This window comes from Ascaphus truei, chromosome 9 (assembly GCF_040206685.1).
Source record: "Ascaphus truei isolate aAscTru1 chromosome 9, aAscTru1.hap1, whole genome shotgun sequence".
NCBI lineage: Eukaryota > Metazoa > Chordata > Amphibia > Anura > Ascaphidae > Ascaphus > Ascaphus truei.
The window spans coordinates 28,609,985-28,626,805 of NC_134491.1; the positions used below are offsets into that span (position 1 = coordinate 28,609,985).

The following is a 16,821-nucleotide window of genomic DNA, read 5'->3' on the forward strand; positions in this document are numbered from 1 at the left end:
TGAGTTTGATAGCTTAAGGTATCTTTCCTGGTAGAACCGTTCATATGTAAACAATAAATATATATTTGCATAATTTCATGATGTGATCATTATGGTTTCGAGGTGATCCTGTAGTCATCAATTTGTGTTGATATTGTTCAGTAATAGATTTCAGTTGTTGGATTTGCAAGCAGTGGAATTAGATTTTTTTCTGTATTATTTCATAGAATAGGATCTTGTGGAAGGCACTAGGGGGATAATTCAATATATTCCAAAGTGCCAGAAACCCCCATTCAAGTAAATGTTTTTTTTTTTGGCTGATCGCAATGCAATTATGTTAAATTAGCCCCTAAGGCTGCAGCTATAAATACTCAAGACTCCAAAGGACAATTATATTTTATAAAGCAATTTATTTGATGACATCATAACTTTTAGTGACAATGATAAACCATACAGTTAAAACAAATATACAGTACATAATTTGAATGATTGCAGGTAACGGTCATTGCAGTTTAGTGTTTACAACCAATATAAGGAATATCGGCTGAGGAATATATTCATAATATGAATGAAAGGAGTCTATGTTTCAAGGCAAAGAAAAGTGTTATTTCATACACAGTACTGCAATTCACTGCCCATAGCTGTCAAATGTAAGAAGCTTGTTGGCCTTGGACATTGAAACCACCTCAAACCTGGTGGATTTGTTGATGCTTAGAGCAGGGGTGCACAAAATGGGGGCCGCAAAATTTTCTGGGGGGCCGGTGGGGTCACATTGCCATAGCAACGCGATGACACGTGATGTTGTGATGTCAGAAACACCGGAGAAAAGGTAAGGGGGTGGGGGCGCCAGCAGGGGGGGGGGGTGGGAGGGGAAGAGCAGGCAGGGGGGCGCAGACAAAACAGTTTGCGGATCCCTGGCTTAGAGGATTTCAAATAAATTACAGATGTCATACATCTCGTTTTAAACTGGAGGTCCCACGTACCGGGTGAAATGCAAATTTTCTTTTAAACAATGTAATTATTTAGAAAGATTCAATCACAAAGTAACGGTTTTACTTATTTGAATCTTGTGGGGATTTTTTTTTTTTTTTTTGCTTTTCTCCAGTTTTGCCGATTTGATGCATATCAGCTACTTATGTATATCTGTCTGAGTACTGGGGTCTTCATCATTTCTGTGCGATCAAAGAACAGAACAAAAAGAACAATTTACCTGTAGAGTTCATACTGAAACCAAAAGATATTAGATCGTAAAACCCTGCAATAACATTTGTTCACTATTGAAATGTTAACATTTTAAAAAAGGGTCTAAAAATACTTATATTTGTCCACATTTTTTCAGTGTCAATCAGCTACATTAACATCCCACTGTCCTTCACTGCTCAATTCCCCTTTAACATGTGCATTGCCCTAACTCCCCATATCATAAAGGGGACAACATTGTTGTAAAGTACGTCAATAAATTGATGCAAAAAGGCACAGAGGCTTATCCATTAAACTGTGCTAGTGCTGATCGGGGTACTAGCGCACGTGATAGTCCGGATCGGGGCACTATTGCGAGGAAACGCGGATTGCAGTCAATGGGAGTTTCCATGCACGAGTTCCCTAATCTGCACTATTGCAGTTAAATGTCTAAGCCAAACGTATTAAAAATGCCTTGATACATAGACCCCACAGTGAAAATGTGTCCAACGCTGTCATGTCCTGATGCTTGTGGACTATCTTTTATCTGTGAGGGGCACCAATCCCTTCAGAGACGTTACAATTTCACATTATAAAACAAAATACACTGTCCATTATTTCATAAAGATTTTTTTTTTGTTTGTTTTAAGACACCTTCCTTCAAACATCATATTAGTCCTAGAGAAGTGTAAATACAGTATGTCAGGGGAGGCCAACTTCAGTCCTCAAGAACCACCAACAGGCCAGGTATTAGGGATTCCCCTGTCTCAGCAGAGGTGGCTCAGTCATTATGACTGAGCCACCTGTGCTGAAGCAGGGATATCCTTACAGCCTGAGCTGTTGGTGACCCTTTAAGACTGGATTTGGCCACTCCTGCAGTTCGTCATACTGTAGGTTGTAATAGCTTTTAACAGGACCCAAATTAACGTATAGTGTACACAGCTTACAGGTCTCTTCTTACAGGAGACTTCTACCGTATGTGCATTAAAATGTGCCTGATATTGGTTAAAAATAGTTATACTTATCAAATTTGTTTAAAAAAAAAAGGCATAAATCAGAAAGATTTGAACCACTGAACACATCACTGCCATTAGCTTTTTTAGATACACTGTGGCCACAGTTTTTCACCAAATAATTGTCAATACGGCAGATTGCAAAACAAAAACTAATTGAGAGAATTTTAAGATGTGCATATAACCCGGGGAGAGAGAATATACAAATCAATATGCCTCCCATAAATTGAGGTTTACAGACACCCATCAAGGGTAATGATACAGTACAATTATTCGTTCAGTTTGTTTTCCTTTTTTTTTTTTTTTTTGTAAAATAAAATGCAAAAATAAATTCCCAATTTCAGTTCTCCCTTTTTCTTAATCATTATAAAACAAATTAAACAATAATGGAAAATAAATAATACAGTATAATGTAGGTGGCATCAACCAACAGCAAAATAATTGTATTAGCTCTTTTACACTTAAAGCAGCAGTCCCGTGAAATAGTTCATATTTATTCTTACCAAACCAGGGGGGAGGCATTTGTTACGACAGCGGTTTTCAACCTTGTAAGAATTGCAGAACCCTTTAAATGTTTTTATAAAACCGCAAAAGCGTAGTCTAGATATCATATGTATCTAAAGAATATTGAGGGTGTAAGGTGGCATATGTATTTAAAAAAAATAAAGAAATATCTTTTTAATATTACACATAGTTAAAAGCCTTAAAGCACATATTTTAGGTTTAAATTGTTAAATTGAAACAATAATTTACAGGTGTCTTAAAAAGTCATATATATATATTAATCCATTGTTGTCCTTGTGGAATCCCTGGCAGTTTCTCAGCATAGGTTGAAAACCATTTGGTTAGAATAAACTTACTGGTGCTGCTGAAAATATGGGCCATGGTTCCCAAAGCCTAATAATAAGGGTAGAGCGCCACAATATTCACCTAAAGCATTGTCAATCTGGCAAAGGAGCTACAAGCTGTCATTTTAATTTCCCAGAGACCAAGGATTTTACCACTAACTTTCTCCTTCACTGTGGGTTCTGCTGTGCTAAGAATATATAGTTCACAATAAAAACAAACAAGGGGACTGGTGCTTTAAAACAGCATTTCATGTTTGAAAAAATGCTGCAATATAAAGGAATACGGAGTATGGCTGTATGCTTCCATCTAAAGCTTATTTTCCATGGAATTCTGCTTTTATTACATTAGACACATACTGTTATACAGTATATATCATGATGTGCTTTATTCGGTTATACCCTTATATTCATTATTAACTGTAAGTCAGTCAGACCTCGGGTATCATACTTTACAGAAATCACAGAAGTTTAGGTCCGAACATCCTGACTAACCTCGTTTAAACGTTGAATTATATACCATCAGTGAGGATTTGTTAAGATATACTTGAACAACGTCTCATTCTGTAGCAGGGTGCAGGTTCGATGGAGCATCTTACAGGAACTGTTCTGTAGGACCATAGGTGCAAGACTGACAAAAACTGTACAATTATGAATATGACCCTTAAGAGTTGGGGCATACTATGCAACACGTTAATATTGATTTATGCTGTATGTATTTTTTACAGTGATCAACCCTGTTCTAAAGTTTGTCTCTAGCATTCCAAGTCTTCTCACTTTTTGCTTTTTATTCTTAACAAGAGGACAGGCTATTTTTGTATAATTCACTTGTAGTATTACAAAAATATATAAACTTACTTGGGGGTTTAGTTTGGTTTGAAGATAGTTGCCATTTTAGGGTATACCACAGATTTACATTATATATGTAGCTGATTTAATTCAATTCGGAAATATATTCAATGCCTAATTTATTTCTCCAGAATACAGTCACTAGTTTATAATCACAACAATGTGAGGGTGACTTAGTATCTGCTTGGATCCTTGTCCATTACCTTAATAGAAGTGAAACCATGATGAGCCTGTGCACTTTGCAAGTAGAACAGTAATTTGTTCGCCAAATAAACCATATAGACTGGGTCATATGCAGAAAAACTGAGTCACGCTGGATTCAGTTCAAAGAATATGGAGTCACATTAGAACTGGAGAAACAAGAAATCAAATTTCATACCTGATTATTTGATTATTCATTTATAGATTAAAATAAATGTTTGACCTGGACTCTTTGGAATGAGAATAATTGATCACATTAGAGCCATTATTCAGTAAAAGTGGAGTCACATGAGGTTCATTGCAGATAAAATGTGCAGTCACATTAGGTTCACTTTAGTAAGAATATGAAGTCACAACAGGATTTCTGCAAACCGAGTGTGGAGTCACATTAGGTTTACTCTAGACATAATGTGGAGTCTTCAAATGTAAAAAGAATTTGGATTCTTACTCGGCTCATCATAGACTGAATGTGGACCCTTTGGATTGATCATGGACAGAATATAGAGTCACTGTGGGTTTATTTGGTTGACCATGGAGAAGGTTTGTAGTTATACTGTAGATATACAGTAGTTGATGACTGTATGAAAAAGCTGTACACTATAGGCAAATGTGATTCCTAAGTTGAAAGCATCTTAAATTCCATCACCATCATGTAAAATCCATGGCTAAATTCCCAAACAGTAATTGGCAGCAAAAATGTAAGATGAAAAATCCTAGTGTAGTGGTCAGTTGCTTAAGTTCTTGGTACTCATCAGGAGGAAATGCTGGATAAGATACCAATTAGATTGTCAAATCCATATAGGTAACCATCTTCCCGGTTCCCCTCTTGCCAGGGGATACGGTGTTCAAGAGTCTGCCCTTCAGGCAGAAGTGTTGTCTTGCCAAAATCAATCAGCCACACATTAGCCCTGCCTTTCTTGTCATGCACAAACAGCAACGAGCTTCCAATCACCTACACAAAAGTAAAGAAAAGGTCTGAATCAGGTTTGCATATACCTACATCCGGCCACGAGCTTGTCAAAATATACTTTTAACTAGTACCCTGGCTTTGTAACATGCATTCAATTAACAGACAAGACAAAAAGGCATTCTTAAGTGACTAAGATAATATTTTAAAAACACCTCCCTTGTCATATATGTAACACAAACACACACATATAGAGGTCACTGTGTAAATCAGGGGTGGGCAACTCCAGTCTTCAAGGGCGACCAACAGGTCAGGTTTTAAGAATATCCTTGCTGCAGCACAGGGGCTCAATCAGTGGCTCAGTCTTCGACTGCATGACTTGTGCTGAAGCAGGGATATCCTGAAAACCTGACCCCTCGTGGCCCTTGAGGACTGGATTTGCCTACCCCTGGTGTAAATGATATCTATAGATACATATGTTTATATATCTATCTCTATTTATATATACACACACACACACACACACACATTCAGATATAGATTCTGGTAAACCCATTGCCCACCTCATGCCGTTTAAAGAATTCTGAGGATTCAATGATGGCTCTGACTTCTTCCAGTCTGTTCAGATATTTATTCTGCATAAATAAAATAAAGTTGGCATTAGCACTAAGCTATAATAGCGAAAACAACGACATTTTATACAGCACTTATAGTGTATGTAGTATGAAAATGAAATGATGTGCTGTGAAATACACAATATACTTCAGTACTGTAGCCACAGGATAGTAAAGTGACTTGCCCAAGACATTGGGGGTGATGTAACAGAGTAAAATTGGATCAAAATTGACTGTAGCGAGGTCTTTGCTCCAAGTTTTGTGACGCAATTTTAGGAATGTCTTCTGGAGGAGTTCCAGGACAACCAGACTATAAAGGATGGATCAAACTCTGTGTCTTTGTGCATCCATTTTTTATCTTGTATTTGCGTTACAAAATATTCGCCAGGATTAAGCAAAGTAAACTTTTCTGTCTCACAATTTCCATCAAGTTTAGGAAACCCTTTCTTAAATTGAATATGAAAGCAAGCAGAAAATGAAGCAACGCCTCAAACAAATGACTACTTGCACTTTCCTTACGTGAATACATCTTCCACTATTGTTTCTTTTTTTAGATATTGAACTGTTTCCCACTTCAATGGCCAGTGTCTCATCCACCACCGTGGACACATACAGCTTTTGTAGTACCATTTGCACTTGCTTTGCTATGACATCTGTGATCTACATCTACAGTACCTCATATGTCTGTTAATACAGTAATGCCCTTTAACCCTTCAGAGAACGGATTGGGTAGTAGTACTGTAATAATAATATTTTCTCCACCATACTTTTTAGTGACTGAGTTGCCAGAAATGTATTGCAAGGATTCCACCCCAATGTGTTTGACTCTGATAAGTGTGATAAATACATTTCTATGATCTCTAAATAAGTTCACAAAGTCCCACTTACCAAAATAACTGTGTTGCCCTCAATAAACTGCAGAAACACCTTATAAATCTGATCCCGGGTTTTCGTCGTCTTAAAGTTTGTGTTGCACGTTCCATCACCTTTCTAAGGACATATACAAATCCTTTCAATTACAGACTGATAGGTTATTTACTTTGTCATTGTTCCTCCAATCAGCTGTCAAACTGTGCCCCATTTGAAGAGCCTAATCATTCATTCTGTCCGCAAGAGTACATATATTTATTGTGGACAAGTCCAGTAGCCATATTATAACCAACTCTTTTATTGTTCTAGCATAATGATCATTAGAGATTTACTAAGCTTTGTCCAAGTTCGCGAATCAGGCAATATTTGCTCTTTAATCAGAAGCCAAAACGTGTGGGGCCTCATCAGAGTTTGCAGTTTATCCGCCAAGCTTTTTAATCTAGAACTCTGAAATAGGGTTCGTCACCTGCAAAAGCTGGAATGCCTTAAAAAGGCTTGGCGGAACTGCTAATTATTGGTGCAAATGTGGGATTTAGCCATTTTTTTGCTACTTTTTAAGCAATGTGAAATTTGCGACTTGCGTGAAATTTCATGCAAAATACAAAATGTGTAACTACTTTTGGACACATTCGCACAGCTCTAATAATAACTATAAACATGCATTACTACAAATATGCTTTTAACACTACAAAATGACCCGTTTCACATTATATTTCAAAACCACAAAATTATGATTTTCCAAGGCTTTTTGCAGTTTGGAAATGTATTATTTTCATGTCGCTCTGTTACAGGGTATTCTAACAACAATACAGCACAAAAGCACGCTTATCCTCAAAAACTGCATACTTATTATAAATGAAGTTTTATATTATATTGAATTTTTAGCGCAGTATTTTTTGAGGTGCTTTATTAACCCCTTCATTGTATGGTACTCACTGTATATATGGGTGAATGACTATTTATACCCACGTCTCCTAAAATAAAATATTTAATTCCACCTTCTCTTTGTCCAAAATGTTAATTCATTGCATTTCCCAGTACTTCTGCTGATTTGCAGAACAGCGTACTTGCCAACAAACTTCTGTAATGTTCTTGCTGCAGCTGCAAATTGGTGTCACAAAATAAGAATCTGTTTTTCTTATTGCAGACTATTTGAATAAAAATGTTTATTCATGCATCGTCATATAGAGATGTGTAACACTAAGCACATGTCCTCCCTCAAAAATATGGTTAAACATAGTACATTTCTTGCTTTTGCGGAACAGAATGGAGTGTTAAAAGCCTTTTTCCTCAACTACAATATAAACAAAATGTATAACATATTTAATATTATATATATATATATATATATATATATATATATATATATATATATATATATATATATATATATATATATAGACACACACACACACACACACACACACACACACACTCTGGAGTGTCCTCCGGCAAAACTCCACCCAGTAACACAGGTTCCTTCGGATGGAATTGCCCCACTAATCAGGAACGGAATGCAGCTTCACTTCTCTAGCCTGTTTTGTGATGGCACTCAACTGCTTACAACGATGACACAATTCCATCCGAAGGAACCTGTGTTACTGGTTGGAGTTTTGCCGGAGGACACACCAGAGTGTAACACCACAAACAAGGAAGCGGAGTTACGACATCTCAGAGCATTGCCATAGGAGCAGCGGCAGATTAGAGCGGTTTTGGAGAATGAGTTGTACTCATACAATGCCTGTAACACTCAGATTTTTGTGAGTTTTGAATTGTCTTGTCCAAATTTTATTACATTTTTTTAATATGTTATCACACAAGGATCAGGCGCTGTTTCTTCTCTTTTTCTGTTAGGTTACGTCAAGGGAGGTTGTTGTGCCCAAGAAGAAGGCCTCCAGTATCCGGATACACAGTTTTGTTGACCAATTCAGGTCACAATATTGGATTTTATTTATATGTTATTTGGCCATTTTCTTTTCATTTTTTATATTTTTATATATTTATATATTTTTCGTGGCATTACATGTATTTATCAGTTATTTATTGTTGTTAATATTATTAATTAGGTTTATTCTATTTTAGTGTTTGAACATTATTATTTTTCCTGGCGTTTTTGCTTTGCACAACGAGGCGTGGTCTTTCTTTTTCACATATATATATATATATATATATATATATTATTTAAATCATCGTTGAAGAGGTAAAACTCAACCAAATTTTCAGAATTTATCCCATCAAAATACTTTCCTTTTTCAATACAGAATTGTTCCTGTCAAAAAGAATATGTAATCGCCTTTTCCTCAGTATTCAAAGAATGTAGTTAATGACTTTTACAAATGAAAAAAGAGAATACTACTATGACCAATTTGATTGAGAATTTTCACTGATCTCTGGTGGGTCATTCCATCAGTGCTGATCTGTAACTTACATTCTCTACCACCTGACAATTTAATTAATCTGTTCGAGTGGTCATTTATATGAGGGGATTTAGGTACCTTGTTTAATTTCTTTTTAAACATCGTTACACAAACACTCGGTAATGTATGTTTTAAGTAATAACATTAAAAGTTATATTTTAAATCAGAGGTGTGCATTTAAGTGAATTTTCTTTGGGGTACATTGACTTATGTACTTCTTCACTTTACTGAATGACTTTTACAACGATGATATAATCACTGTTTTACACATATATATCGGTGTTTTGTGAATGTTTCAATATCCCATAAAGCTGCTTTCCCGTGCTAGAGAATGTTTTCGTACCATTCATTTGTACAGAGCTAACCTCTTCTCCAGCATTGGGAAGTGGCTTCACCCTATATTGAATAGCAGCCCATGGTAACAAGTGGAGTAACAGACGGTTGGCAATGCCTCAACTCCCATTCAAGTGAATGGAAGTCAATGTGTTTTTATCTGTCCGTTACACTTCTACTCACCATATTGAAATACGGTTCAACATGGTGAGTAGAAGAGTAACAGAGAGGTGTGAGGCTGGTTGTGGAGGGAGCGTTTATTGATTTCAGAAATTGGGTGCCTGAAAGATGGCTGCTCTCACAACCATGTGTTGAAATACCGTGATTGATATATTTATACAAATGTTCATGGAGCATTTTCAGAAGTACAGCTCAACCCCGTTATAGCGCGATCCGTTACCGCTTATAACGCGGTCTGAGCATGGCTCCCGAATTTTAAACCTCCATTTTGCCGTGCAAGAACCTTTTTCAAACCTTTGTTTAAAAAAAAAAAGACTGCACACGACAGCTGGAGAGAGAGGAGAGGCACGTGGACGGCAGAGAGGAAAGCTTCTATGAAGTGAGGAGAGAGATGCCGGTAAGTAAGGTCCTCGCGCGGCAAAATGGAGGTTTAAAAAAAATATGACTGCCGGTGAAATTTTAACGCGATCCCAGATATAACGCGGTCTAGGGGCTGTGGACCCAAAGGACCGCGTTATAACAGGGTTGAGCTGTATATTAAAAAAAGATCCAGAAAGCAAATGGAAGCTATTGAACCTCTTTGCTGCCAAACAGGCCTGAAATGCATTGGCATTAAAGGGGCTAAAGGATTGTTCCCATTTCATTTGAACACTTTGTGCTAAACTTTGAAACATGTTTATGCCACCACATAACACTTTATTTGAAATGCAAAAGGGGTAGGGAGTCTAAAAGGGACCAAAAACTCAAACATCTAGAAGTCTCACCTTTACCCCCTCAATTCTAAAGCCCAAGGTTACAGTTGAACTGATAGTCTCCCTCCACTGCATGTAGCGTGGCTTGGTCACTCCCTGCTGACCATTCTCCTCGGCTGTGGGGGCCTGTGGATCCACCTCAATCATTTTCTTGTACATGTCCTTCCTCAGCTTGGGCTTCCCACGGGCCTTGGTCAGCTCCTCTTCCAAGTACGTCCTGGATGATCAATGCAAAATGAAATGATACATTTATCCTGGTTGTGCAAGGACCAGATCACATCACTAATCCTCACCACAGAAACGCTTTACTGGCAGCAGCTTTCTACAGAGGTTATTCTAAGATGGAAAGTATTACTTTTATTACAGAGGCTAATTCTTCCTTGACCCATGAGTAAGTTTAGGATATATAGCCATGTTCATTGAGAGAGCTCTGAAAGACTGCAAGAAATTGGTTCTTAATTCAGTTAAAGCAGCAAAATGTGAAATCTTATGGGGGGGAAAAAAAAATCTTTTTTTTTAGTATTAGATTATAGACAGTCTGACAGTCTGACAGTCTGACAGTCTGACAGTCTGACAGTCTGACAGTCTGACAGTCTGACAGTCTGACAGTCTGACAGTCTGACAGTCTGACAGTCTGACAGTCTGACAGTCTGACAGTCTGACAGTCTGACAGTCTGACAGTCTGACAGTCTCTCTCTAAATGGAACAAGTATGGAAGGTAATTATCTGAACTTAATATTCTGCAATGTTCATCCATAGTACGTATCTGTACACTGCTAGGTTTTTCTTACATTCCACCCCCACAAACTATAACCTTGCAGCAGCTGTTTAACTTACAACTAATGATGTATTTTATGTTTTTCTAAAAAGCCTTTAGCTTCCGTCCAGCTATTGTCATGTTTCTGAATATTTAATAGACATATAGTGAATGAGCTACTGAACAGTGCCAATAATTATTTATGAACTTAGTATTATTTATATTGGATCTTGTTTATTTTTAAGTGTGGGTTACTTCCCAAACATAAACAAGAGCTTGCAGATCTCTACTTGAAAATTAAATATTCCAGTAATGTCTCTTTATTATAGACTAGAACATGTTGCAATACATAAAGATTTGTGGGAAAGCTTGGATATATTATACAGTATGTATCAGTGTGATAGAGTAACACACCCTTATTCCTGAGGGCCATTAAAGAGTTGTATAAACAATAAACGTGTTTATGTCTTCCTGATTGTAGCAATTAAAATACATTTCTTGTTATTTGCGCAGATTTCAGAAACTCATTAGATTTCATTACATGTTTAATCCTGAGTGTGGGTGCGGTTATCTGGCTCGCAACCTAAAAAAAGACTAAGAAAAATACTAGAAGTTATATCTTGAAATAACACTTATTATACGTTCTAAATTTTCCACATACATTAACTTTGGGTAAGGCACTGTCGCACTAACATACGCAGCTCATCTAAACTAATCCACTACTAACTCAGACCACATAATGTAGAACTATAGATTTAGCTATGGACTCTATCACTATACAGAAATGACCTATGTAATTACTTACCCATTATACAATAATAGTTGAATCCTACAAGAAATTTGTGATAGGTTGAAACACAAAAAAGGGAGAAACAATAGAAATCAGCAACAGAATCATTCCTAGTTGTGGAACAACGCTATACACAAAAGGTGCTGAGAAAGTGATAAATAGAAAATAAATCCAAGCACAACACAAAATATGACCAACCCACTGAAACAGAGGAGTTTCTGCTAATAAGTATCTTAAAAATGTTACAAACTGGGATCAAATATTGAGTACAAACATGGGCACCTCAATAAAAACCTCAATAGCACCGAAAGGAACCGTTTTAAACGCAATAGCGGCATTGGTTGTAGTGCCAAGAGACCCAGCCATTTTGTAAGCGCAGAACAACAACATAAAGCTTACAAGGTATACAATAAAATAACATGAAGTGTTACAAAAAAGTAAAGTTAAAGCTCAAGGGATAGTAGGAATTAAATTGTTAAATGCGGCATATTTTAAGACATGTTCTTAATGACTCTTTTGCATCTCTGTATCACGAACAACTGGTGTAGTTCATTTAACGTTGCGTTATTGGCTTTAAAGATATGCTGTAAGGCATTCTGTTAACCATTAAGTCACTTAGCCAAGTTTTGTGGATCTGGGCCTGTGTTTAAAAGGTAACAACCTGGACAATATTCCAGAGCTTAATATTTATGACCAGTGCTTGACAAATCACCCAAAAATCTACTCGCCGAACCAAAAAATCTACTCGCCACCTAGCCCCGCCCCTAGCCCCACTTCTAAAAAAATGGAATAAATTCCTAATAAGAGAATTGTGTGCGAGTGTGTGACTAGTCTGGGTGGGTGAATGCCTGGGTGGGTGGGCGGATGACTGACTGACTTATTGGGTGGATAACTGACTGCCTGGGTGGGTGACTGACAGCCTGGGTGGGTGACTGGCTGACAGCCTGGGTGGGTGACTGGCTGACAGCCTGGGTGGGTGACTGGCTGACAGCCTGGGTGGGTGACTGACTATCTGGGTGGGTGACTGACTGCCCCTCGACTGACTCACTGACTGCCTGGTTGGGAGGGTGACTGACTGCCTGGGTGGGTGGTAGGCTCAGAGGGGGGGCGAGACTGGTGGGCTAATTCCCATAGGAGCATTTAGTTTTCCCCTCCCCCCCGGCCCCTGGTCCCCACTGCTGCTGCCAGGGGCAGGAGGCTTGCACAGGGGGAGCCGGGTTTGCTGGCGAGGGGGGAGCCGAGTTGGAGGGCTCAAGCTTGCCACAGCGCTTCCCCTCCATCCCACGTTGGAAGCGGGTCAACAAGCAGCATTTGTGGTGCTTCCCCCACCCCCTTGCCCCCGTGGCTGCTGCCTAGGGCGGGAGGTAGGCGCGGGGGGAACAATGTTGTTGTGCGCTCACCACGGCGCGACCCCCTCCGGCCCACATTCCCCTCGCGTACCCATGCGGGCGAGGAAACAGGACCGGGGGAGAGTGAAGAAGGGGGTGGGCAATTGGGGGGGCGGCCACCAGACCCTACTCATCCAAGCCCTGCAGGCCGGACACCCTACTTCCCTGCGCACGGGGATCTCCGGCCAAAGTATTTTTTTGTGCATGCGCCGAGGACCCAAATCGCGCCGCCGCCATACCGCGCCAGCTGGCAAAATTTGTTGAGCACTGTCTATGAGTAATAGTCAACAAGGTCCTAGTAAGTGGCCCAAATTAGTTAAACCGCAACATAAAGTAATTCAAACTTCAGTCCATGAAACTCTTGGGTGACCATTGGAAGAGTCAGACTTTCGTCCACTTTCAATACTCACTCCAAATGAGTGGCTTCCAATAAATCAATAAAGTAAAATCAGAGGAATATGGAGAGGGAAGACATGAAAGAAGAGAAGAGGGACAATGTGTGAGTGAAAAAAAGGTTTCAGAGAAGATGGGAGGGTAGTAACTCAATGGTAGGTAGAGAGAGGGCATGACATTGGAGAAAATATATGGTTTCTGAAAGTTCCCACCTGACCCCCATCTTACAGTCCATAACACAAGGCTCGTCGAAGTTGGTAAGAAGGTCGTCTAGCTGAATATAACTTTCACCATCTCTTTCCACCACTCCGTGGAAGGTAGGAACACAACAGCCCAGATAATCGTTCATTAGCAGTTCAAAGCAATTCTTTTCATTCTCAGAGTAGAGTTTCAGAATTGTACCACCTGCAGCCGCTTTGAAACTCCCTATAAAACAAAGAAGAAATATAAAATTCACTCACTCTGCCATCCAATAAGTACTCAGTTGAATGGGGCTCAGCTCTTAAACATGCATTTATTATTTGGTAGACAAAATAATATCATTATACCAAATACCGGTCTCCGTCATTCAAGTTGTGGGATCTCATAGTGTAATACGTTGCTATAACTGATTTAGTAATAAAACCGATGCACATAAGAGCAGTCATTTAGAACGTCTCCATGCTCCAATGTATAATACCAATTTGTGTGTTGGGCAGTGTGTGCATCAACTTCCTATTAACAAAGAATACAATTATGCTAGGGGCGGAGTTGGAAGTGGAGTTTGGACGTTGCCTGTGGCGCACCTATTTAATATCATATGTCGTGTTAAACTACATGTACATGCCACTTTTGTGCATCGTAAATGCATCAAAATTGTCTGCTATGTTTTTCTTGGTGCAAGAAGATGCAAACATTTCTTAATGCAGTCACATGTATGAACATGACGTACACCACGCAAAGAATAAGAAAGCGTGTGCCAAATGCCAAACAAGAATAATGACATGCCAACATATGCCGCTAATGATTTTAGGTGAGAAATTGATTTTTTTACAAAATGCACTTTTTCGACTTGTTTTCAAAACAAATTTATACATAGACCCCAGTGTTTGGATTTTACTTAGGTAAAGGTAATCTGGCATAGAAACTTGGGTCACGTAAGGAGAGTTTGCCCATGTTCATGGTCCCTGAAATATTACTAGTATTAGAGCGCTGCACTTAAAACAGCATCAAGCTGCCGTTTTTTTCCTCCATTTTAATATGTGTGCCAATACAATCCACACAAGGATAAGTATTTGGCTAAGTTGCCAAATCAATCGGCGAAGATTTGGCTTGGGGGTTCACTAAAAGGCTGTCAGTGTAGTAGAAGAGGACCAAAGATGCAAAGTTCTATGTGGAAGATCATATGACCAGGCAGTCATTAGATACAATTGGTGCACTGCTAGAGAGAGGGCAGGGCTCAAAAAGGGTTGTGCCAGAGCCTGTTTCAGAAGAGGAAGGGGATGTGACTTTGCAAATGGTTGCTACAGAAACAAAAAAAATCTTGTTACTTTATAATACATTAAACATGTCATTGTAACAGGGAACTAACCCTGTCTCAATGAGGCTTCCCTAGAAAGCCTCAGTGGTCTGAGAAATCCAGCAGGTAGCTGGTTAATTGCAGCTAAAATAATTAACCAGTCTCCATCTGGTTAATCAGACCAGTGTAAAAGCCTCCGGCTGTGAAGTAACCAGGAAACGCTTAATTTGATTTCAAGACACCAAGAGAACTGACCACCAGGGTGCAGCAAACCTAGGAATCGACCAAAGGCTGGCCCTTCAACGAACACCCATCCAGACCCAGATACTGACTTGAAGGGCCACCTGCTTTGAGGTGCCTCTTGACACTTTGGAGTGATAGGCTGGCAAGAGGCTTTTCCTCCCAGCATCGATAGGGACTGGGTAAGAGAGTTAGCCCTAACACAGGGATGGACTGTTTGTTTATTGTTGTATGCTGTGCATTGTTTAAAAGGGACAGGCTAAATAAAATCATGTTTTAATTTCCCCAAAACTGTCTCTCTGAGTGTACCTCTGCACATGTCTCATACAGTGATTTAGTGTTGTTAAAAAAAAAAAATGCTACAAGTATTTTCTCATAGTACAAAACTGATTTATTAAAAAAACACACATGTAGGATATTGCTTGGACTGCAGCTTTGAGGCACACCGATTGGCTTACGTGGCGTTACCACTGATGTAAAAGAACATACACATGATAAAATGATAAAAGGAGAAAACACAGGCATTGCACCTGTGACATAGATCTCAGTTTTTTTGGTGCCTATTAAAATGTTTACTACAAACTTCTGTCATCTGAAGGAGAAAGTGGTACAAAGTATGAATATTATAATCTCCTGCATACATAAGTAATTCTAAACAAATAACAATATACAGATAACAAAGAAAGCAAAAAAGATATAAAAGTTTTTTAGAGAAGATTATATATACATATATCTGTCTACACACACCCACACACACATCTACACACCGTTATAATCTTTAGCCTTGATTACAACCACCTGCTGTATATAACTTACAAACTATAATGCATGACATCAAGTGCGGACTATCACAAAAAAAAATAGAAAAAATAGGGTAACCCCAATTATCGAGGCCACTACCAGGCACTATGGAGTGTGTTTAGGAAAGAAGGTTTGACGCCGGTATATAGGTGATGCAGGTAATAAGGCAATATATATGGGTATCTCCGATACTAACAAGGGGAGTGGGGTACTGGAAAACCGGTTAGAGGTACAAGGGGACACCTCCCAAGGGGGCGCCCCCAAGTAAATCATGGCCCGGCTACCAATATATCCTCACCTGTCTCCCCTGTGTATCGCGTGGAGGTCCCTTGAAAGCCGTTCCTGTTTGCGGCTGCAAGCGTGATCCTGGAGGTCCCTTGAAAGCCGTTCCTGTTTGCGGCTGCAAGCTTGATCCTGGAGGCTCTGTGTGCTGGGATTCTGCTTGCTGGCGTCTGCGTGCCCCAACCAGATATGACGTCACAGATGAAAAAAATAGAGATTGCTTCCGAGGTTCACAGCACTGTGCTGTGAACCTCGGAAGCAATCTCTATTTTTTTCATCTATCACAAAAAAAATCCTGCTATGCTATATAAGTTGACCAATCATTTTAATTGCAAAGGAAAAGGGAAAAAATGTTCTTTAAGTGCACATTTTTGGAGCAATTTAGGAATAAAATATAAATTATTGATATTGTGGACGATGGTAATACTGTATGAGAATAAAACAAGAACCATCCTTGGGCTATGTACTGGGAACATACCAGTACAGGCAGTCACCTGCATAACGCAGCTTACCACATACATCGTTATTGCACA

General features: G+C 39.0%; 1 protein-coding gene across 4 annotated transcripts in view; it reads right to left on the reverse strand.

The window, feature by feature from the left end:
- Window positions 1-369: 369 nt before the first annotated feature.
- Window positions 370-16,821, reverse strand: part of LOC142502746 (inositol-trisphosphate 3-kinase A-like) — a 72,463-nt gene continuing 56,011 nt past the window's right edge. Inside the window, exons 3-9 of one of the 4 annotated variants that reach the window (XM_075614157.1) lie at window positions 13,680-13,893; window positions 11,702-11,725; window positions 10,152-10,356; window positions 7,529-7,558; window positions 6,476-6,577; window positions 5,537-5,608; window positions 370-5,018 (exon numbers count right to left, since the gene is read on the reverse strand). In XM_075614157.1, the coding sequence (XP_075470272.1) occupies window positions 4,818-5,018; window positions 5,537-5,608; window positions 6,476-6,577; window positions 7,529-7,558; window positions 10,152-10,356; window positions 11,702-11,725; window positions 13,680-13,893 (848 nt within the window). In that variant the 3' untranslated portion in view covers window positions 370-4,817. The remainder of the gene's footprint in view (window positions 5,019-5,536; window positions 5,609-6,475; window positions 6,578-7,528; window positions 7,559-10,151; window positions 10,357-11,701; window positions 11,726-13,679; window positions 13,894-16,821) is intronic. The other 3 variants (XM_075614159.1, XM_075614158.1, XM_075614160.1) reach the window with 3 other exon arrangements.